The 25,351-nt window shown below is 42.5% G+C and overlaps 1 protein-coding gene across 7 annotated transcripts in view; it reads right to left on the reverse strand.

The window, feature by feature from the left end:
- CLIP1 (CAP-Gly domain containing linker protein 1) overlaps window positions 1-25,351 on the reverse strand; it is a 95,135-nt gene that overhangs the window by 62,872 nt on the left and 6,912 nt on the right. For all 7 annotated transcript variants that reach the window (XM_075273045.1, XM_075273008.1, XM_075273026.1 and 4 more), the window contains exons 2-4: window positions 7,033-7,230; window positions 4,491-5,035; window positions 1,981-2,105 (exon numbers count right to left, since the gene is read on the reverse strand). In XM_075273045.1, the coding sequence (XP_075129146.1) occupies window positions 1,981-2,105; window positions 4,491-5,035; window positions 7,033-7,138 (776 nt within the window). In that variant the 5' untranslated portion in view covers window positions 7,139-7,230. The remainder of the gene's footprint in view (window positions 1-1,980; window positions 2,106-4,490; window positions 5,036-7,032; window positions 7,231-25,351) is intronic.

Consider the following 25,351-nt stretch of genomic DNA (forward strand, 5'->3'; position numbering starts at 1 on the left):
GACATGAATCTGGGGGCAGAGATGGGGGGGACATGAATCTGGGGGCAGAGATGGGGGGGACATGAATCTAGGGGCAGAGATGGGGGGGACATGAATCTGGGGGCAGAGATGGGGGGACATGAATCTGGGGGCAGAAATGGAGTGGACATGAATCTGGGGGCAGAGATGGAGTGGACATGAATCTGGGGGCAGAGATGGAGTGGACATGAATCTGGGAGCAGAGATGTGGGGACATGAATCTGGGGGCAGAGATGGAGGGAACATGAATCTGGGGGCAGAGATGGGGGGGACATGAATCTCGAGACAGACATGGAGGGGACATGAATCTGGGGGCAGAAATGGAGTGGACATGAATCTGGGGGCAGAGATGGAGTGGACATGAATCTGGGGGCAGAGATGGAGTGGACATGAATCTGGGAGCAGAGATGGAGTGGACATGAATCTGGGAGCAGAGATGTGGGGACATGAATCTGGGGGCAGAGATGGGGGGACATGAATCTGGGGGCAGAGATGGGGGGACATGAATCTCGAGACAGACATGGAGGGGACATGAAGCTGGGGGCAAAGATGGAGTGGACATGAATCTGGGGGAAGATGAAGGGTGTATATGAAGCTGGGGGAGAGATAGAGGGGGGGCATATAATGTACGGGTGACTGTAGGAGAATTATACTGTGTGAAAAATGAATGAGAATGGGCGGAGTCAACATAAAGTGGGCGGGGCTAAATTTGCCGCAGCACGCAGAGCGCGCCGCACATTTTGTCCCTCTTTTGGTTCTTCAAAAGTTGGGAGGTATGGGTACAGGGGGCAATGGAAAGATGTTAGAAGGTGGACGGGGGGGGGATTGTTGGGGCATCGGGTGTGCGGCACTGCGGAGAGGGAACTGGGGCAATAATATATAAGTTTTTAGCTGGAGAACTATAAGGCACACAATACCTCCAAAGGTATGTGTGCTTTGTATTAATAATGATGTAGGCTGCTATGCTACTAGCATAGCAGCCTGTTTGGGGGTGGGACTTTCACTTTAAGGAGTATTCACATTGCGTTTTTGGCCTCCCTTGCCGGGATACGTTGGTAACCAGTCAGAATCAGCTCCCCACTTATCCCTGCACGGAGAACTGCAGGCCCCCCTTTTTTTTTAATGGCCAGTTCTTCGTGCAGGGATAAGTTGACAGCTGATTCTGACTGGTTACCAACGTATCCCGGCAAGGGAGGCCAAAAACGCAATGTGAAAAAGCCCTGAGGATTTATTAGGAGGGCTCTTATAGATGGTGTTGGCTCTCTATAGGCGCTGTCAGAAGTAGCAGATTTTACCTGCAAATAGAATCTGATTAAGCCTTGTAATGCTGCAAAATAAAGGGAAATGTAATACATAATGGGTATGTCGCAAAATAAAGTAGTTTTAAAATGGCAGCGGGGGGGGGGGCGCAGACACTTAGGCTGTATGAGGCCCCAAAATTCCTGATGGCGGCCCTATCCCTGGCACCAACTTATCTTCTGTAGAATCAAAGGATATGGTAGGGTAAAATCCAACAATCAATTCTGCACCCTTGACAAAAATCATCTGGGGAAAGCGTGGGAGCATAAATACATACAAGATCATCAGTAGATCCGGCTCAAATCTGTGTGCTTGGATGAATTACAATGTCTTAGTAACTTCAAACTATCACTTTATCAAGACATTGCCTTTTCTGACTGCAGACTGTCCAGCATTTAGAAGTTTTTCGAAGATGAGCAGCTGAAGCTCAAAGTAGCCACATGGTTGCCAAAGCTCTTATCAAAGCAAGAGCTGGTCTAGAAAATGAGGTAGTTAATCAGCGAGAATCTTCCCCATTAAGTCCATATGCACCAACAAGGCTTAAGTAGAGGGGCTTTTCTAATGACACAGTGCATTTTATTTTTCTTCTGGTACCGTAGGTCTCCTTTACGATTTGCATGAAAATAAAAAATATTATGAATAAACCGACAATATTAACCTTACCTTGTGCCAGCCACTGCTCCATCGTTTTTTCCTAAAGGTTCATCTAGTTCAACGCCACACCACTCTCCTTTGGCAAAATCTGTCTCCCCCAGAAACCGTATTACTCCAGCTTTTGAACCGCTTACCTATAAATAAAGTGTAAGTAACAGTAAGTAGATAGAACGCATGAAGTCACATCAATGGTAAACAACTATACTTTTCAGGAAAGTTCCACCTTTGGGTGCGTTCACACGGAGTAACGTGCTGCGTGATGTGGCACGTATACGGCGTGTGAGACTTTATGCGCCGTATACGCTCCCATTGATTTCAATGGGAGTTAGGATCGTATACTCCATGTTATTTTGCGGCTGTGATTTTGTGGCCGCAAAATAACGCGGCGTATACGATCCTAACTCCCATTGAAATCAATGGGAGCGTATACGGCGTGCAAAGTCTCACACACCGTATACGTGCCACATCATGCGGCATGTTACATCGTGTGAACTTCCCCTAAGAATTCAGTAAACAAAAAAATGAAGCAAGTTTATCCAAACTTCTAGTTCCATCCAAAAAGCCAGTTTACATAAATGATGTATTTGTACAGTTTTTAACCCCGATCCTTCAGGTTATTTGGTTCTGCAGAAATTGCATAGGGAAAAAGCTGTCAATGAGTGGCAGGTGAGTGGACTTAAATTGCAATTCATGAATAGCTAAGGATTTTGGTTCAAAGCACCTGGTTTACGTCGTTCCTGACAAGCTGTGGTTTGAGAACTACTATATCATAATGACAACTAAAAGGTAGCATAATGAAACGAAAGACAGCAATATAACCTTGGTGAAAGGTCCACTACATACACAATTGAGAAGATAGAAAAAAGGGACCGGACAATAAAATCATTTAAAATTATTGTCAATAATTGCCAAATAATGCAAATTTTAATGCCTAGCAAAAATGAAAGCCTAATGGTATCTAAAATTTAGCTTTACTGTGCCTAATAGTATGCGAGTATACCAAGTGACACACATTTAATAAATGGCTTCATCAACAATCACAATCATTACTGAAAAAAGAATATGGACGATACATTAAGGTAGAAGCCTCATTGTTGACAGTAAAGGAAAAATTATGTACACTAGTAACAGTCCTGTCAGAGATCTAGCCGTCTAGTGAAGATTTATATTTAGAACATTTTCCAGTATAACATTTGGCATGCTCATGTCTGAACATCTGAACTCACTCCATGACAATGCAAAACTCTTAACTAAGTCATGAAAGCAGATCCCTATGCTCTGCCATTACGGAGACTCTTTCCTCTCCATATATACTGGTGGCTTGATGTCTATTATCATTTTATCCTAGCTGCAGATACTTTCTCCTGATGCACCAACATCACAGTAAGCTCATGTTGCACTAAACAAGTAAAGATATAATGTAAAGCATCAGATTGTAACTATGATGTGACCACAGAATCCTTTTTAGGCCTTAGGGTAAAACAGCTAACAATAACTGTTAACATGACGGAGCCAACTTAAAAGAAGCTAAACAACCAAAACAAGTCAAGATTTGTGTCATGGACAGACACTTGCAATTGAGTATCCTGACCAGAGACTGAAAATTTATTAGAATATAGAGCTGCATAAACCTGACCAAATTTTTAATATTCAGTTTTTGTCTGAACTAACACTTTTAGGGAATGTTCACAACAGAAAAGTGATTTGGTGATGATTTTTTCTCTCTCCTCTAGAGGTTTCAACAAATTCCCCGAGGATTCTCACATGGATTTCAGACATGTACTGCATAGATTAATACCCATGTTATTTATCTCAACGTACCCACATATAAACAGGAATAGCACGGATTTTAAAATCTGCAGTATGCTGTGAAATCTGTGCAGAAAGCACATTCACATATATTTTAATGTAAATTGTCATGGCTGTCACACCATGAATCTGAAACATCTGGATGTAGGCTAATGGGAAGAGTTTGCCAAAGATAAAATAATGGGCAAGATACACTGATAAAATGAAAATACATGCGGATAGGTGTGCATAGGTTTGCTTGGTACTATACGTGTCATGTTATAACCCAATGTCATTTTATCAATTACATTTTTAATTCCTTCGACAGTCAACTTCCCTGAAAAGAGTATCCAACATATCTCAAGAATATATCCCTTGTGCAATTAGAATATCCTTATTAGAGCTGGTGCATCCTACTGATGCATCACTGAGTTAATGCCCCTCATTGCTTTGAGTATCCAACCCACAACTTAAGGTTAGGCATAGTAAGTGGTTGATATGAGAACTTTTAATAGGTCTCCCCTTGCCCGAATAAACAAGACTCTGACGCATATGTATAACTGTGTACCATAAGAAACAGGTATGCACTTTCCTGGTTTCAAGAAATAACTTTTTTTTTCTATTGCTATTGCCCAAGGCAACTCTGTCAAACTAAAACTAACCTTCTGACTGAGGTTATTTAGGAGTTACTTTTTTTTTTTTTTTTTTTTTTTTTTTTTAATTCCACATACCAGAACTCTGTCTCCCAGCTTGAGCTCTCGTTCACCTTTTTTCACTGACCCAGCTTCAGACAGATTGGATATAGATTCACTTGTGGTTCGAGTGAGGTTACTTATTTGTGCAGGGGTACTAGGCTCCTTAGTAGAAGATGTAGTACTTTTTAGAGGAGTTGCCACAGAGGCTGGCACAGGAGAAACAACATTTGTAGAAGACATAGAGGTTGGTGAGGTAGCTCTTGATGTTTGGGTGCCATTGGTTTCATCTTCCAAGGGTTTCCTTGACAACTTTGAAGGTCTTGTAAAAATTCCCCTTAAGGCTTCACATTGGAAATATCGGACACCAGCAACTGATCCATCGTTTTTACCAATTGCTTCGTCCAAAACAATCCCTGCCCACTGTCCAGGAGCAAACTGAGTCTCTCCAAGAAACTGAATGAACCCAGGTTTATTACCATTGACCCATACGCGCTCTCCTACTCGAAAATCATCAACAAACCCTTCAGGTGCTTCTGCAGGTGGGGCACTGCTTGCCTTTTCTGCTCCTTTTACAGGAGGAGCTGCAATTACAAAACAAACAAAATATTATGTACAATACAAAGCAAACATAACGTCATCATCACAATGTTTTGCATACAACTTTATTTGCTTCTTAGGTTTTATTTGGCTCTGGCTCAAAAAAACTGCGTTTCCGCAACGTGGGGCCTTAGCCTAAAGTCAGTCATGTGGGCTAACTGGCTGCCGTTAATGAATGTCACGGACGACACACGGATGTCACCCATGTGCCACCCGTGCTTCCGTGGCCCCTTTCATTCAATGAATAGGAGCCGGGTAAGCAGAGCCTTAAAATCGGACAGGAATATGATCTGTTCCATACTTTGCCGTGCGGACTGTTGGCCCTCATACATAACCACGTAATTCACGGTTATGTGTACAGGCCCATAGAAATGAATGGATCAGTGTGCTATCCCGGAAAAACTTGGATAGCACACTGATCAGACGTACGGTCGTTTGCAAGGGGGCTAAGAAACATTAAAAGCAAAGACCACTTTGTAAATATTTTACGGTCTCTAGCTCTAAAATAAAAAACATAAGAAATTTGCAACAGGATTTATTTAAAAATGCACTAGCTTTTTTTTTTCTTTTTTTCTCAATAGCACCTATACAGGTAGATGTATGTCCCTTCATGACACCAGGCAACAAACAATGCTTGTACTATGGCTAATCCACATGAAAGCTGGAAGTCATGTGTCAGAAAAATTAGGTTATTCTCATGGTTTTGGTTTTTATATGGGTTTTTTTTTGACAGAATGCGTGAACTGGCAATCAAAGAATTATTTTTCATAGATCACTGAAATACTGAAGTCTGTGAGGGATCTTTGAAAACAGATGCACCAAGGATGAAAATTGTCAATTAAACCCTCCCTTCCCCCTCCAAAACCCCCCCCCCAAAAAAACGTAAAAGTTTCATCAGTTTTTCACGACCATTTTTAATAACAGATGTATGAATACAGTCTGAGGCTGACCCTACATTCATATTTCCATCCAGAAGTCACACTACATTTTTTTTTTGTGGTGAGTATTTTTAGCCACGAAGGAACACATGTTCACAGTAATGGAAATAACTGATATATAGGCATAATACTGCTAAGACGACTCCATTTAAGAATTAAAGCATTTGCTATAATTGACTTCCATGTATAAATAGCAAATTTAAGGTTTTATTTCTACGTCCGTCACTGTGTGGTAAAAAAGACATGTTCCTTATACTCTTTCGGTCAGCACTATCACAGCGATACCAAATTTATAGAGTTTTGTTATGTATTAAGAAATTTAATAACAAATTTAATAAAAATCCAAAACTTTGAAAAATTCCCAAAATTATTTTCCAACCAGATTTAATTTATATTCATACCATTTTGGCGATGTCCAATATTTTGATCACTTGTTATTACATTTTTTAGGAAAATGTCAATTTGAATATTTAGATTTTTTTTTTACTGCTAGTGTTCACTGTATAGGATAAATACTTTTATATTTTTACAGTACAGGCATTTTGAACACAGGGATACCCAATTTGTTTTTGTTTATTTTTAATTGTTATCTAGAGAAAGGGCAGTGATTTGATATTTTCTATTTTTTTACATTTTGTAAAATATTTTTAAAGACACACACACACACATATATATATATATATATATATATATATATATATATATATATATATATATATATATAGTAATCTGACACCTGTACAAGCCTTATTGCAACCTCTGTTTCCATTCATAGGTCTCCTACACTATGACCATATGCATTTAATAGATTAGCAGAAAGAAAACAGAGAGCAAGTTGGACTACAGTATCAGAATTTGTTTGCGGTCTGTTACCAGGAAGATGTATAGGTCTGTACTATAGCTGTAGAAATAAGACAGGACATTTTTAATTATGACAAAGCTGCTTCTCTCCTCCTTTTCGATGCATTGGGATAATAAAAACGGATTATGAAGAGTATTATCATTAAGAAAAAAAAAAAACATAAAAACAAAATAATTCTTACCAGCAGCAGCAGCAGCAGCACCACTGGATGATTTAGTAGTAGTTGCGGCTCCAGGCTTTGCTATTCTGGAAGGAGCTTTGAGCCCACTTGGCTTTAGCGAACTCATTTTCTCAGGCAAATATACAGATGTCCCAAACTGTTATCTTAATAAAACCATAACACCTAGATTTCTTTTTTTCAACACAACAAATATCAAGCCTGAAAGAAACAACAGAATTGTAATGTGAGAATATTAAAATAAAAAACACATAAGTAAAGCAGCAGTTCCAAAGGGCAAAGAAACCACTGACAGATGCAACTAAAAGCTTCTATCTATAATGAACAGTAAAATACAGTATTATATAGTATTCAATATGTGGCACGTATGTGGAATGCTGTTTTTACTGCTTTCACTCAAAATACTTAAATGTTGGACACCAACAGTGCCTGGTGAATCCCATTGGCTGTAATTGAGACTGTTAGGGAACCATCAGAGTGCCTCACATTTCAGTGGATATAGAGCAGCAGGCCATCTACTTTTGCATTTTGCTTAATTACTGACACCCCTAACAAACCATGCAGACGTGAAAGCAGCCAGAAAATATATGTTGACTTTGTTGAAAGGCAAGACATGCGGATTTAACTTTTTTTTTTCTTCTTTTCTATGACTATGTATGCTAGACAGACTACAAATATTTCAGTGTAGAAGTTTCTATATTACACTGACTAAAAACGTAAAAGGGATCCTATTTTTCAAACATTTTTTCTAACTAACATGTCGGAATAGCCTTAAAGGCTATTCTTAACCTACCTTTCGTTGTTTTCTCTGCGCCGCTGTTCGCTTGAAATTCTGTTTTTTCTCTGTATGTAAATGAGTTCTCTCGCAGCACTGGGGGTGGTCCCTGGGGCTAAAACAGCATTGGGGGCGTCCCCAATGCTGCGAGAGAACTCTCCAGCGCCACCTCCATCTTCTTCTAGAACGAGGTCTTCACAGCATCTTCTTCCGGCAGTGTCTTCTAACTTCTAGGCCTCGGGCCTAGGGCAAGCCGACTGCGCATGCTCACGGCCACAAGAAAAATGGCCGCTTTCATAGTATTGTAAGCATGGAAAAAAATGTGTTTGAAAGATAGGATCCCTTCAAAACTAAAAAGGTAATGAAATAAAACAGGAAGGATGGTAGATTTCACATTCATGGAGAGTGAGGTTAGTGGGGTGCTGCTTTAAAGCTTAAAAATGTGCTGCTAACAGTCATGCACATATTACATCTACACTCACTGGCCACTTTATTAGGTACACCTGTCCAACTGCTCGTTAACACTTAATTTCTAGAGATGAGCGAACACTAAAATGTTCGAGGTTCGAAATTCGATTCGAACAGCCGCTCACTGTTCGAGTGTTCGAATGGGTTTCGAACCCCATTATAGTCTATGGGGAACATAAACTCGTTAAGGGGGAAACCCAAATTCGTGTCTGGAGGGTCACCAAGTCCACTATGACACTCCAGGAAATGATACCAACACCCTGGAATGACACTGGGACAGCAGGGGAAGCATGTCTGGGGGCATAAAAGTCACTTTATTTCATGGAAATCCCTGTCAGCTTGCGATTTTCGCAAGCTAACTTTTCCCCATAGAAATGCATTGGCCAGTGCTGATTGGCCAGAGTACGGAACTCGACCAATCAGCGCTGGCTCTGCTGGAGGAGGCGGAGTCTAAGATCGCTCCACACCAGTCTCCATTCAGGTCCGACCTTAGACTCCGCCTCCTCCGGCAGAGCCAGCGCTGATTGGCCGAAGGCTGGCCAATGCATTCCTATGCGAATGCAGAGACTTAGCAGTGCTGAGTCAGTTTTGCTCAACTACACATCTGATGCACACTCGGCACTGCTACATCAGATGTAGCAATCTGATGTAGCAGAGCCGAGGGTGCACTAGAATCCCTGTGCAAACTCAGTTCACGCTAATAGAATGCATTGGCCAGCGCTGATTGGCCAACGCATTCTATTAGCCCGATGAAGTAGAGCTGAATGTGTGTGCTAAGCACACACATTCAGCACTGCTTCATCACGCCAATACAATGCATTAGCCAGTGCTGATTGGCCAGAGTACGGAATTCGGCCAATCAGCGCTGGCTCTGCTGGAGGAGGCGGAGTCTAAGGTCGGACCTGAATGGAGACTGGTGTGGAGCGATCTTAGACTCCGCCTCCTCCAGCAGAGCCAGCGCTGATTGGCCGAATTCCGTACTCTGGCCAATGCATTCTATTAGCCCAATGAAGTAGAGCTGAATGTGTGTGCTTAGCACACACATTCAGCTCTACTTCATCGGGCTAATAGAATGCATTGGCCAATCAGCGCTGGCCAATGCATTCTATTAGCTTGATGAAGCAGAGTGTGCACAAGGGTTCAAGCGCACCCTCGGCTCTGATGTAGCAGAGCCGAGGGTGCACAAGGGTTCAAGTGCACCCTCGGCTCTCCTACATCAGAGCAGAGGGTGCGCTTGAACCCTTGTGCAGCCTCGGCTCTGCTACCTCAGAGCTGAGGGTGCGCTTGAACCCTTGTGCACACTCTGCTTCATCAAGCTAATAGAATGCATTGGCCAGCACTGATTGGCCAGAGTACGGAATTCGGCCAATCAGCGCTGGCCAATGCATCCCTATGGGAAAAAGTTTATCTCACAAAAATCACAATTACACACCCGATAGAGCCCCAAAAAGTTATTTTTAATAACATTCCCCCCTAAATAAAGGTTATCCCTAGCTATCCCTGCCTGTACAGCTATCCCTGTCTCATAGTCACAAAGTTCATATTCTCATATGACCCGGATTTGAAATCCACTATTCGTCTAAAATGGAGGTCACCTGATTTCGGCAGCCAATGACTTTTTCCAATTTTTTTCAATGCCCCCGGTGTCGTAGTTCCTGTCCCACCTCCCCTGCGCTGTTATTGGTGCAAAAAAGGCGCCAGGGAAGGTGGGAGGGGAATCGAATTTTGGCGCACTTTACCACGCGGTGTTCGATTCGAACATGGCGAACACCCTGATATCCGATCGAACATGTGTTCGATAGAACACTGTTCGCTCATCTCTATTAATTTCTAATCAGCCAATCACATGGCGGCAACTCAGTGCATTTAGGCATGTAGACATGGTCAAGACAATCTCCTGCAGTTCAAACCGAGCATCAGTATGGGGAAGAAAGGTGATTTGAGTGCCTTTGAACGTGGCATGGTTGTTGGTGCCAGAAGGGCTGGTCTGAGTATTTCAGAAACTGCTGATCTACTGGGATTTTCACGCACAACCATCTCTAGGGTTTACAGAGAATGGTCCGAAAAAGAAAAAACATCCAGTGAGCGGCAGTTCTGTGGGCGGAAATGCGTTGTTGATGCCAGAGGAGAATGGCCAGACTGGTTCGAGCTGATAGAAAGGCAACAGTGACTCAAATAGCCACCCGTTACAACCAAGGTAGCCAGAAGAGCATCTCTGAACGCACAGTACGTCGAACTTTGAGGCAGATGGGCTACAGCAGCAGAAGACCACACCGGGTGCCACTCCTTTCAGCTAAGAACAGGAAACTGAGGCTACAATTTGCACAAGCTCATCGAAATTGGACAATTGAAGATTGGAAAAACGTTGCCTGGTCTGATGAGTCTCGATTTCTGCTGCGACATTCGGATGGTAGGGTCAGAATTTGGCGTCAACAACATGAAAGCATGGATCCATCCTGCCTTGTATCATCGGTTCAGGCTGGTGGTGGTGGTGTCATGGTGTGGGGAATATTTTCTTGGCACTCTTTGGGCCCCTTGGTACCAATTGAGCATCGTTGCAACGCCAAAGCCTACCTGAGTATTGTTGCTGACCATGTCCATCCCTTTATGACCACAATGTACCCAACATCTGATGGCTACTTTCAGCAGGATAATGCGCCATGTCATAAAGCTGGAATCATCTCAGACTGGTTTCTTGAACATGACAATGAGTTCACTGTACTCCAATGGCCTCCACAGTCACCAGATCTCAATCCAATAGAGCATCTTTGGGATGTGGTGGAACGGGAGATTCGCATCATGGATGTGCAGCCGACAAATCTGCGGCAACTGTGTGATGCCATCATGTCAATATGGACCAAAATCTCTGAGGAATGCTTCCAGCACCTTGTTGTATCTATGCCACGAAGAATTGAGGCAGTTCTGAAGGCAAAAGGGGGTCCAACCCGTTACTAGCATGGTGTACCTAATAAAGTGGCCAGTGAGTGTACATGTTTATGAGGGAATCTTAGAATGCTACACTATATTAAAGTACTAGCAAGAGTGCCCGGCTTCACACGGGTATATTTCATTTTTTGTTTGTGTAGTTGCCCCATAAGAATTGCTTAGTTTTGCACTGGTCTATTTTGTATGTTGTTTGTATGTGTGTGTCCATAAGCATCATATGCTCATACGTATCGCAGTTTGGATATCAGTGAAAAACCGGTGATCGGTTGTTATGTATACCTGGAGTAAAGCTGTGTGTATGTAACCTTTTGTAACAGTGTCATCAACAGCGCCTTACCCCTTTAAAGCTTACCTACAGCAGTGAAGAAAAATGGATGGGTTGTTATGGAAACCTGGTTTAAAGCTCTCATGTGAGATAGTGTGTGCTGAGCTGTGTATCTAATCCTCTGATGTGTGATACTGTGTGCTGAACTATGTATCTAATCCTCTGATGTGTGCTGAGCTATGTATCTAATCCTCTGATATGAGTGAGTATATCAGATTGGATATCAGTGTAGAATATCAGTTATGGAAACCTGGAGAAATGCTGTGTGTTTGTGGAGTGACCATGTGTATGGCAGTTTGAAAATGAGTGAAAGACTTGCAGGCTTGTATTGGCTAATGCAGGTCATTGTTTTGGGAATACTGTATCTCAGAAATTGTACGCCCGAGTTAAGACCCAGTCTAAAACCTTCCAGGACACTTGATAAATCTGTTCCAGTCAACTGGTTGCACATAAAGGACAGACAGAAAAATTATATATCTGGGGGGGGCCACACGGTGGCTCAGTGGTTAGCACTGCAGCCTTGCAGTGCTGGAGTCCTGGTGCTCAAATCCCACCCAGGGCAGAAAACCATCTGCAAGGAGTTTGTATGTTCTCCCCATGTTTGCATGGATTTCCATCCCATATTCCAAAGACATACTGATAGGGAAAAATGTGCATTGTGAGCTCTATGTGGGGCTCACAATCTACATAAAAAAATAAAAATAAAAAAATAAAAATATATATCTGGGGTTGCTGGGTGATCAGCATAGACACAGACTCCAAGATGTCAGTCCAAAGTGTAAAGTTTTATTCACTCCAACAGTCAGTGGTACATGCAGCAGCAAAGTAAAGTACAAAATAAACCCCTGCCCATCTGGGCTCTAACTAAACAAAACTTGGTTGCATCACCTATAATAGTAACCTGTTCAAATACTAAGGAACCTCGAAGATAGTCACAACCTTCTAGGTGGCTTTCCAGCCAAGCTCTGACAAAGTCTGTTCTCTCAGCAGACTTCTTATAACTCGCTAAGGCAGAAAACCCTGTACAGCTGTCCACAAGATGTGGACTGGAGGGGATGGCAATGACAAGTCCCATTACCAACCTATTTGCCATTCCCTAAAAATCCAGCCCAATGCACAGCACTTAAAAAATGCTCAGCAGACAAAGTTGTCTGCTGAGAACTAACTCTTCTGGATTTTTGTCATCTCACCCATCTGAGCAGTCTGGGCGAGATGTATACCCCCTCCAGGATCTTACCAGCCATCGGCTTAATATATATAAATAAATAGATAGACAGATAGATAGATAGCTATAACGGACTTCACTACGTCCAAGTTAAAACTACAAGATAAACAATGAACACTTTCCTTTAAAATTAAACAGTGTTTGCATAGGTGGTCTATGTTCTCTATAGTTCACAGAACAGTAATAAGGTAAGGCAAGAAAGAGCATAGAGCATTGTATATTCCATTGTTTATGGTCTAATTTTACATAACTACCTTTCTTCAAGACCTTGTGTGTGCATTATGGTATTTTGTAGGTGAGCAAAACATATTTCATTTATGCAGTTCTAATTGTGTATGAGGACACAAAGGAATAATTTCCATAGGATAAAACCAAGTTGAGTTTTAAGGCCCGATTCTATAACAAACATTTCTAGGGAACTCATTATAAAAGACTTGTATTTTCCTGTGCAGTCAGCTGGTATTTTATTTCCCTTTTTTTCCTCCATAAGGGAACTTAAGACTTGAATGCTCACAGACAATATGATGAGATCCTGAGGTTTCAGGATCATAACCAAATTCTACCACAACAATTGGAAACTAATCCGGGACCTCAGCTACTGCTCAAAGAACTGCTGACAGACATGGGTAACTTTCATATTAATACGATCATTGCTCTTACTATGACTTCCCCAGTCCAGCAATTGTCCATCTGTAATTCACTAGGCTCTAGACACGCTATACTGTGATGCTCTGTGCATGTATGTAGTGTGCTGTGTGTCTATACAAAGGGGAAGAGAAACTAGAATTGATCACTTGTATGGTGTGTATGTATGTCAGTTGGCATTATGGGGATAATGTCACTCCTTAGGGAGAGACCACCTTTTCAGGCGTGTGGAGACTTATACAGCCATAGTTGCTCCACTGCAAGGGAACATGGGAAGAATATGCAAATCTGTCTCCCAAGATGTAAACAGGGAGACAGTGCCTCTGTTATGCTGCCCTCTATTGGGAAGCACCCTGAACATCATGCCCGACTTTCCCAGAAGTCTTTACTGCGGGGTTATAACCAAATCAATTTCTCAGCTACGGACGGCACCGTTTCTGTCTGATTGCCGCCCCCAAGATTTTTTTTTAAATTAGCCCTAAAAATGCATTTTTGAGGCATTTTTTTTAAACTAGTTAGCTGTGTTTGATCAACTTATAAAACTGCCCTTATTTGTGTACTATTAGCTGCATTGGGAGCGCGCACGCAAGGCCAGCGGCATAGAAGTGACGTCATCTAGTGCTGGCTTTGTATATGAAACCCCGCCCACTAATTGACGCAAGAAAACAAGGAAGAAAGAAGAGTTTACAGTAGCGAAGACTGGTGAGTAAGGGACATGGGAATACCCCTTTAAGGGTCTCGCGCTTCTAACCCATACCTCCCAACTTTTGAAGATTAGAAAGAGGGACAAAATGTGCGGTGCACGCTGCGGCAAACTTGGCTCTGCCCACTTTTATGTTGACCCATTCATTTTTCATGTACTCCCATACAGTATAATCCTCCTACAGTCACCCGTGAATTATATGTCCCCCCTTCCATCTCTCCCCCAGTTTCATATACACCCTTCATCTGTCCCCAGTTTCATGTCCCCCCGTTTCTGCCCAGTTTCATGTCATTCTCCCCCCTTCATCTGCCCCAGTGTCATGCCGTTCCCCCCCCCCTTCATCTGCCCCAGTATCATGCCGTTCTTCCCCCTCCCCCCAGTTTCATGGGCCCCCTACATTATGTTCCACCTTAATGTTTAACACAAAAAAACAGCTCGCCCGGCCCTGGATCCGCCCCTGCGGTTTCTATTCGATCTATATATATGCTAGTCTCTAGTCCCCCTTGTTGTTAATGAGGGTCATCTCCTGTCTCTACACTTATTACGGAGATCAGAGAAGGGATCAAACCAATGAAGTCTAGATAGCAATATGAGATAGATCTATGTTATATCCTCCATTTGACTAGTCTCGTCTCAACACGTTTCATCTACTGCTAAACTCATCAGGAGACCGGTAAGTAAATGTCCTATATGGATGATTGCGGTTAAAACCGCATTTCCCAGGAACCTTTTGGTGGTCCGCGGTATTTAGCAAGATTGGCCAGTCACACTAACAGCTGTGTAGTGCTCAACCCACTCCAATGCCTGCAGACACATTGAAACAGCTATTGCTCGCTGAAAACTCTGCAATACTTCCTTAATAATAATAATATTATATTATTATTATTATTATTAATAATAATGTGAAAGTTTGTGTGTTTGGATGTTTGTTCCTCAATCACACAAAAACCGCTGAACTGATTTGAATGAAATTTGGCACATAGATAGATTATAACCTCGATTAAAACATAGGCTACCGATAAATGACATGGCTTCAGGACTGTTATGAATTTATGTTGACATACTATATTATACTGCTATTGCCAGCAGCTTATCTCAGAGAGATAACAGACCTGGCTTTATCAGAAGCTATGTAAACACTCAGCTAACTCTCAGGGGATTGTGTACATGCATTTGCTTATTATCTGATCTACTCCAGGCAGTGCTAACACACTGGAAGGGAAAACACCTCTAATCCAAATTGACAGTTTGCTACTTTTAAACATGCTGGGGAAAAAAGAAAATCTAATTTTCTGCAAAATTCTAAAACAACAACAGCTATGAACATAGCCAGAAGTCACAGAGTACTCCTCAAGCAGAAGTGACAGGGATCATCAGCGTCAACATCACACTCATTATATGGTGTCCTAGCGAGCTGATGAGATGCTGGAACAATCACAGGCACAGCGTGAGGAATGAGTTCAGCGACAGGCCAGCTTAACAGCTGCCGAAACGCTGCAGCAGGCGGATCATCAAAGTCAACAACACACTCATTATATGGCGTTCCAACGAGCTGCTGAGATGCCAGAGCAATCACAAGCACGGTGTGAGGAACAAGTTCAGAGGCAGGACAGCTTAAGAGCTGCCGAAACGCCGGAGCAGGCAAACAATCGACGGCAGCAATGTACTGAATATAGGCAGATCATCAACACCAACAACACACAGACGAGGTCGCAGGTAGAGACACAAACGACATACATAATACACAAGTGCAAAACTAGGCAACTACACAAGCAAAAAAATTAAATATACCCATGCGAAGCCAGGTCCTCCTGCTAGTTGCTTCATATATGGCTGCTGGCATTTATCAGCGGCCACATCAGGACCAGAGCTCTGCATAGCATTCGGCAAATAACCTACCCCAGCTCAGCCAGGGAATTGGGAAGTTTTGACAGTGCATTAGAGTATCACACTGAGGTCCTTGTTGGGAGTCTATCATTAGAAAAACACTTTTTTAACTAATGGCACATAGTCTTTAAAAAGGTTATTCTACTCCTACCTTCCATTCTTTTCTTCTCCCCACCATTTCTAATAAAATCTGTTTCTTCTGTTAATTACCATCCTGGAGCACCAAGGGTGTTCCCCCTGTGTTCCAAGCACCCCCTCCCCTTAGCTCATTGTGTTCACTCGCCTCTTTCTCAAATCCCTATCATGCACTGAAAGACCTGGGCGGAATGCTGATGAAGATTTTTTTTTGTGACAAGGGCTTTACAAATTATTTACTTTAAATACGTCAGGGATTTATTAAGTAATACTTTGGGAGATATTAGACCCTACATTACACCCTATATCATTACAATGAAGTTAAACAAAAACACAAGTAAACAAAAGCACAAAAATACAAGACTGACACAGAGTGCCGTAGGGGCAGGTGGCTCCTGCTGAGCTGGATTTTGTTAGGGAGTACTACATTAGCTCAGCTACAGGTAAAACAAAAACAAAACATTCAAGTTCTCCTACCACAGGACGCCAATAAGGGCGTCTCGCCAGCAATAAAAGTTAATGAATACATGTTCCATCAGACTCAATCATTGGGCCTCACCCTTGGGAAAATAATATCACTTAGACTTTTCAGTCTGAATCTATCTGCACTCTATTAAGTCATGACAGCAGAACCAAATGTCATCTTGGAAGAACCCTGGGGACTTAAAACTTTTAATGTAAGTGCTGCTGGAGGAAACTTTTGCTTTATTAATACAGTATATTAAAATATTTTTTTCAAACAAAAAAAATGGTTAAAAGTTACACAGAGAAGAATTTTATGAAATCTCCTGCATGACCCATTGATTTCAACAACAATTGTCTCTTGTATGTACCAACCAATCACAGCCAAGCTTTCTTTCCATATTCTGCTCTCAAAAATAAAAGCTGTGCTGTGTGTGGTTGCTTCACTCAAAAACATTTTTTTCAGAATCTGCACAAAAGAAAATTTAAAAAACATTCATCTGCAATTGCCACTGCACACTGCTAGTATTGGGCATAGAGTACTACTAGGTGACTGTATTGTGAGTCTGAATCCTGTAGACTCTTCACTATTGACCAAAACTCACTTTATCTATGTCGGAAATCCAAAAGTGAATGTCAAAGACGTGCATGAAGTGACTTCCAGCCCACAATAAAGGTACAGTAAGATTCAGACAGCCACTTTCAATGGAGAATGGAGGTTAATAACCAGGTAAGGAGATAATGGTCAAGAAAAATCCCTGCACGTCTATGTACCCTATGCTCATAAATTGGTGGTTGTTGACCATTTTGTAATAAAACAGGCGGTAACATTCCCCTTAACAACCTTCTAACTGTGCTGTTACTAAGGAAAATTCTTACACAGTTGTATTATGAATATGCAGAGCTGAAGCTAAGGAGTCAGTCTAGTCTCGTTAAATGGCTGTATCTTTTATTTTATACCATCTAGCAAAATTCTAGGGATTCTCAGCTTTCATATGATGCCAAGATTTAAGAACTAGCTATAGCATGCCCTGAGAGGTCACTAGCTAATATGTGATATTGTGAGCCAAGTTGAGGAATATCTTCTCCATAGTGCAAGAATGCAAGCTTACAGCAATAGTAATTGCCGGTATTTTAGGAACTTTGATGATGTCACAGCCACGCAACCAGTCACATGCAGGGGCAGAACTTGTATAATAGTTCTGTGTATGTAGGCTGTCGTGGGCTGCCCGAAGGGGAACCACATGGAGGTAAGCGGTGCTGAGTGTGAGTGGGTGTATATTATATAAGGGTGGGGGTGGGGGGATAAATGTGTCTGTAGAAGAGCAGAGTTTGTGGAGAAAAATGTGACAGTGTGGAGTGAAAGATTGAGATAGTAGAGTAGAGTGTGAGGGGAGAATGTGAAGGTGTATGGAGTGAACAGGTTATATTCAGGGAGGAAAGTAGCAGAATTGAGGGGAGGGGAGGAGTACAGCTGTGTACAGATGTGGGTGTGGAGAGCATGGACATAGCAGAACTGTATATTTGGAGAATGCAGAGGCAAATGAAAAGCATAATGGAGGCCATATACAGTATATAGCTAGCATTATTTCCAAATGGTACCTGGTACAGTAGTGGGGGAGCCTGAACAAACATCTGAGCTGCAAGGGGTTCCACTTCCAGAAAGTTTTGGAACCACTGTTCTAGTTGTATAAAGCACTGCTACAGAAGCCTTGATTGCCTTAACAAGGGCAAGGTAAAATGACATTCTGGAATGGGTCCAAAAGCTGATGTACCCCTTCAGGGCCGGCGTCAGCGCACGGCATAGTCGGGCAAGTGCCGGGGCCCACAGAGCCTCTGGGGGCCCCCCGGCACTTGCCTGTCACAATTTCAGCTCATCGGCGTCCGTCCGCCGATGAGCTGGAATACATACGCGATGCAGGAGCTGTGAGCGCAGCTCCTGCTTTAAAGCTCCGGCCCGGCTTGCGTGTGTAGGCGCGATGACGTCATCGCATCACGCCTACACACGCAAGCCGGTCCGGAGTTAAACAGGAGCTGATCTCACAGCTCCTGCATCGCGTATGTGATTGGAGGGAGGAGCGTCGGGGGAACGATGGAAGGTGAGTGATAGAAGGTGAGTGTAAGTGTTTGTTTTGTATTACATATTAAGGTGAAACATAATGAAGGGGGCCCATGAAACTGGGGGGCAAATGAAGGGGAGGGGGGGGGGGGGGGAACGGCATGACACTGGGGAAGATGAAGGGGGTGGGGAGAGAACGGCATGAAACTGGGGACAGAGATGGAGGGGGCCCAAAGAAACTGGGGGGCAAATGAAGGGGAGGGGGGAACAGCATGACACTGGGGCAGATGGAGGGGGTGGGGAGAGAACGGCATGGAACTGGGGACAGAGATGGAGGGGGCCCAATGAAACTGGGGGGCAAATGAAGGGGAGGGGGGAACAGCATGACACTGGGGCAGATGGAGGGGGTGGGGAGAGAACGGCATGGAACTGGGGACAGAGATGGAGGGGGCCCAATGAAACTGAAGGGGAGGGGGGGAACGGCATGACACTGGGGCAGAGACGGGGGACATGAAACTGTGGGCAGATGAAGGGGGAGAACGTGATGAAACTGGGGACAGAGATGGAGGGGGGACATGAAACTGGGGGGCAGAGGAAGGGTGTATATGAAACTGGGGGAGAGATGGAGGGGGGGCATATAATTTACAGGTGACTGTAGGAGGATTATACTGTGTGGGAGCACATAATAAATGAATGAGAATGGGTGGAATCAACATAAAAGTGGGTGGAGCTAAATTTGCAGCGGCGCGCAGAGCGCGCCGCACATTTTGCCCCTCTTTCTACTCTTTAGAAGATTGGGAGGTATGGCGTTGGTGACACCACACTCCTGCATGACGTCACTCGCTTCATCTGCAACGCACAGTGTCTCGACTCCCCCACCTCCTTTACAAGGGGGCCCACTGAGGCTCTGTCGCCAAAGGGCCCATAAAAACCTGGAGCCGGCCCTGTACCCCTTTATTAACCTTTTCCCGACTTCTGCCCTAAAAGTATGGCCAATGCCAGGTCTTTAAAAATGGCAGCCATTCTGCTGCAGCGCGGCCACCATAGTAGCCAAGGACCACGCTGCATTTCAGGTCAGGACCATCCTCCACCAACCCAATACCTTTAACATGGCAAGTGACTCCCACATGGTGAGATTTCAGAGGCTGGCCTGTTCCTCCAACAGCTGGGAGCCTTCTGAAGTCTTCCAGGCTCATCATTGCAGGGCGTGAAGTTCCTACTATACGCCGACGACCTCCTACTTCTATCCTCCACCGTGAAAGACCGCCATGACAGCCTGTCAGTGCTGGAAAAATTCAGCACAACATGGGCCCTATCCATCAACCACAAGAAAACCAAAGTCATGGTATTCAAGAGGGGGCCACAACAAAGCCCCCACCCCACAATTCACACTGAACGGCTCCACACCGAAGAAAACCAGCAGCTACACCTACCTGGGGCTGGAGCTCAACCAATCAGGAAGCTTTAAAGCAGCAATAGAAACTCTGAAAGTAAAAGCCTGCAGAGCCTTCTACACCATCAGAAGATGGCTGTACCACCTCAAACCACCGGTGAGGGTCTGGTTAAAGATCTTCGATGCAGTCATCGCCCCGATCCTTCTCTACAGCAGCAAAATCTGGGGCCCATCCACCTACCCAGATCAGCCAAAACGGGACTCTAGCCCAACAGAGACCTTCCACCTGGAGTTCTGCAAATATTTGCTCCATGTCCACCGCAGCACCTTCAACATGGCTTGCAGGGCGAAGCTAGGCAGGCACCAAATGTTTTTCTTTGGTTATGCTAATAAAGCCCCTTTGTATCTTGAATAGCTATTTGAGGCCGGTCTATGTAGTGAATCTCTCATAGACTACAATACAGCTGCAGTCTATGGACTTGTAATCAAATGATTGCAGGTCCAAGCCCATTAGAAAAAATAAATAAATGTTTAAAAAATAATAATTAAAAAAACAAAACCCTTTCCCTAGAATACATATAAAAGTAAAATATTACTGTGAAACACACACACATTAGGTGTCTCTGTGTCCAAAAATGCCCAGTCTACAAACTTAGAAAAATATTTTTCCCATTTGGTAAATGCCATACCGACAGAAAAAAATAAAATCAAAAGTGTCAAACCTCTGTTTTTTCACTGTTTCACCTCTGTTAAAAATTTGTGATCAAAGCAATAGACATTCGCCAAATGGTATAACTAAAAAGTACACCTGGCCCCACAAAAAAGATGCTCTATGCATGCCCATAGAAAGAAATATTATTAAAAAAAAAAAAAAAAAAAGAAGTTCTAGGTGTCAAAATATGGCGACTTTTAGAAAAAAATATTTTTTACAAAGTTGTAGATTTTTTTGTTAAAGGGTTAAAATGTAAATAAAACCACATAAATTTGGTATCCTGGGAATTGTACGAAACATAGAATACAGGTGACATGTCAATTTGGCTGCACAGTGAACGCTGTAAAAACAAAAGCCTGTAAGAAAGTCACACAAATGCACTTTTTCTTCAAATCCACCCCATTCTGAACTTTTTTCCCAGTACATTGTACAGAATAACAAATGGTTGCATTATGAAGAACAATTTGTCCCGCAAACATTAAGCCCTCACATGGCTCTTAGAATAAAAATTTAAAAAGTTATAGGATTTAGAAGGTGGAGAGTCAAAAACAAAAAATTGAAAAAATGTTACCGTCGGGAAGGGGTTAATAGAACCCTCTGAGGGAAAAAAAAAATCTGCTATTTTTCACACAAAAATTCTAAATGTTTCAATTAAATTTCACTACACAAAGTTCTTGTGTACAGATGCCATCTTATGCGATTCCCTATGAGTATACTGTAGGACATGTAGCACTGCCACACAAGCACAGTAAACATATACAGTTTCTGACTGTGACGCTCTGGTACATGTTTAACTATTTAAAGGTCACATATCCGAAAACTACTGAATGTAGCCCATATCAGTTCCAAGACATCAGACAGAGAGGATATTTACGTCCACATACTCAGCAATATGAGCCCAAAATAGTGGAATTGTAATCTGTCAGGGAATAAACCCCTGAGCTAAATTATATAGCAAAAGAATGAATAAATAATATATGTTTAGTAAACTTAGCAACAAAAGATATAAGAGGCTGCAAAACATCATAGTACATCATTTTAGTTAAGCCTCTGTGAAAGTTATTCATAGCCACATTACGCAATGCAACATGTGATTTCATGAGGATGACTGGCCAAGTATATTCAGGAAAGCAAACAATGTGGTACCATAGCAGAAGTTGCTCAGACACTGAGATAGGAAAACCCATTTCATCCCAACTGCCAGATGTAGCAGACCTGGGTATGCACAGATCTAGCAGAGTTGATATGCTGTTCCTAAGCAGAGATGTAGCAGAGCTGGGTATGCTGGGCATATGCAGACATTTAGCAGAGCTGGATATGCAGAGATGTCGATGTACCTATATCCTGGATTACTGCAGTTTAGGCTAAGGCTCCAGGTTGTGAAACGCAGCAAAAAATAAAAAAAAAATGCAGAAAAATGTGGCATAAACACATTGAGTTATTCCAGAGTTTTTCCTCGGCAGACTTTCTGCCATTTTTACACTTATATGGAAAACGCGAATGTTTCTGCAGGTATAAATTACTTGCTGCATTTTTGAAAATCCATCTTTCCCGCTGCAGATTTTTTTCTGCAATGTGTAGCTTATATCCTATTCACTTTGCAGGAACTGTAAAATGCAGCATTAAATGGATTAGTTAAGAAAAACGGACACATTAACACATTAGTGTCTGTTAATGCCTCTTATGATAGTTGTCCGTTTTTTGATTTTAACGGACACCTTCATAACGGAATCAAATGGTAGTGTGAACCCAGCCTTACTGCTTAAATGTCTCTCTGGTCATTTAAATTCTAGACAAGTCATTACCACTGAAGGAATTTTTCTACATATATACAGTACTGCGCAAGTTTTAGGGATGTGTGGAAATATGCCGCAAAGAAGTGTTACTCATTTATTTTGGTAAATGAACAGGAGGTGAATTCTAAATCAAATCAATATTTGGTGTGACTTGCTTTCGCCTTCCATCAGTTCTTCTAGGTACACTTGCACAACTTGAAGTTGTGGATGTTGAAATCAGGGTTCTGTGGGGGTCATATCAGCACTTCCAGGAATCCTTGCCCTTTCACAATGAAGATAATTCTTAATGACATTGCCTGTATGCCTGGGCGATTATGACCTACATAAAAGCTGTGAATAATTGGGGATTTTAACTTGATTATAATTAATTAATTATTATTTAGGCCACAGCACCAAGGGCAGATTATAATAAAAGCGAAACGGGTTGCAGCCCAAGGTACAACAGAAAGTAATTGCCCATTTTCCCCATTATCATTCAACCTTGTTATCAACTGTATCTGTATAATAGCATTTACAGTTTGGACATCTTTGGGCCTAACAAAACTGCAGGTAGAACATCACGCATGTTGTAATAACCAAGTTGAACTATCCAACAGAACCTTGATTTCGGTTATTTTTTCATTAATTGCCCAGCTCTAGCCTGGTGTCATCGGCCACATCAGCAAGGTCTCTCCCTAGCAAAGATTTCAAGAAAACTACGGTTTCCAGATGTGCTCCTCACATTCAAAACATCAAGAAATGACAATGCGGAGTACTGCTGACACAGTAGTTGGCCAAGGAAACTTCGTGCAGCAGGTAGAAGACACATCATGCTTTCTTTCCCCAAAAACTGAAAACTGTTCAGCAGAGCCATCAGATCAGAACTGGCAAAAAACCAGTGGGACACTGGTACTTTGATCTACTATTCAGAAGTGGTCTTCAAGGAAGAATTGATGCCATAAAGATAATATATTTTATTGCTATACTATGGAAACAGGACCAAGCAACTCAACTATGTATCCTATTAATATTATAAAGGTGAAAGTTTGTGAGTTTGGATGTTTGTGGGTTTGTGTGTTTGGATGTTTGGATGTTTGTTCCTCAATCACGCAAAACCCACTCCACCGATTTGGCTGAAATTTTCCACAAACATAGTCACTACACTCGATTGCGCAATAGGCTACTTTTCGTCACAATAGCGCACATACGTTTTTCCCAGGACCCCCACAAAACCCAAACTCACATCACCATTTCTGCAATCTCACACACTTTGGACCACAGCAAGCCACAAAATTCATATTACCCTCTACAGCAGAGGTCAGCAACCCCTGGCACACGTGCCAAGAGTGGCACTCCTGCCATATTTCACTGGCACACCAGCAGCACAGGACCTGCAAGAGTTAAATGAAGTCCCTTAAGTGCTCTGCTAGAGCTCAAGCATAAGGACACTCCCCTTTGAGAGGGGTGCAGGAAACCCAGGGGGTGGAGCTTAATCGCTCAGATCTGTGCCTGCCTGCTATAGTGGTCTGCATCCTGCAAACATTCCCCGAGGAGGAGAGGAAGCTGCTAGCAAAGTGAAACTGAAAAACACGCAGGTACATAGGATTACTGTTCTCATTAATGTCAGGCATTTGGGGTTATTAGTTTAGTGTTAATAACCCCTGTGTGCCTCACATTAATAGGAATAAACCCCATCATGTCCCTCATATTAACCCGTGTGCCTCACATTAATAGGAATAAACCCCATCATGTCCCTCATATTAACCCGTGTGCCTCACATTAATAGGAATAAACCCCATCATGTCCCTCATATTAACCCCTGTGTGCCTCACATTAATAGGAATAAACCCCATCATGTCCCTCATATTAACCCCTGTGGGCCCCATATAAGGGTTACTAATATGTGAGACATATGGAGGTACTAATAAAAAACCTCAATAATGAAGATACTTAACTATTACCTCCAAGTCTCTCACATATCAGTAACTCTTACACAGGGGTTAATGTGAGGGACATGATGGGGTTAACTGCTATTAATAAGAGGCGCATGGAGTTACTGAACTGTCATGCACAGGGCCAGACTTTATGGGGCTGCTCAAGAGTATCCTGTGCCCAAAATTTACATGTACTGGCGCAAAATAACAAATCATACAATGTCGTATATTGAAGTATATTAACCTGAAATACTTCTGTCCCAAAGACACTATGTACAGTTTATACCAACACCGTATAGCGGCTGAAATACAAATTACATTCAACACAAAAGTCTCTCAGAATTACAGCAAAAACAGCAAAATTACAGAAAAAACAAGATACACAGTTACATATCATATCCAATACCTTATACACAGTACGAAAACCTTACCCGCGCCTGTATATACCCACTTTTACAATCACCGCAGACGAAGTCGCGGGTACCAGCTAGTAAGAACATAAGAATAAGGGTGCAGGAATATGGCAGTAGGTGCTCTGGAGGAAGATGTCCAAATATTAAATATTTGGTTGGAGCAGAAGATTTTTCGCTGAAGGGAGGGAGTGTAGCAGGTTGTGACTGCAGGTAAGACTGAGGTTTGGTGGACGTTTGCTGAAAGATTTGGCTTGATTTTCATCAAATGGAATTAGGAATTTTGCCAGGATTAATAATGTCCTTAAGGCTGGGGCCCCATGTTGCGAAAACACAGTGTTGCAGAAAAACGCTGCAATGAAAAATGCTTCATTTTACAGTATTCTGGCTAATCCCTTCCACACATTGCAGGGAAAAAAAAATAAAGCAGAAAAGCTACGTTTTTGAAAATCTGTGGACTTTCTGTGA

Source organism: Leptodactylus fuscus, chromosome 1 (assembly GCF_031893055.1).
Source record: "Leptodactylus fuscus isolate aLepFus1 chromosome 1, aLepFus1.hap2, whole genome shotgun sequence".
Classification (NCBI taxonomy): Eukaryota; Metazoa; Chordata; class Amphibia; order Anura; family Leptodactylidae; genus Leptodactylus; species Leptodactylus fuscus.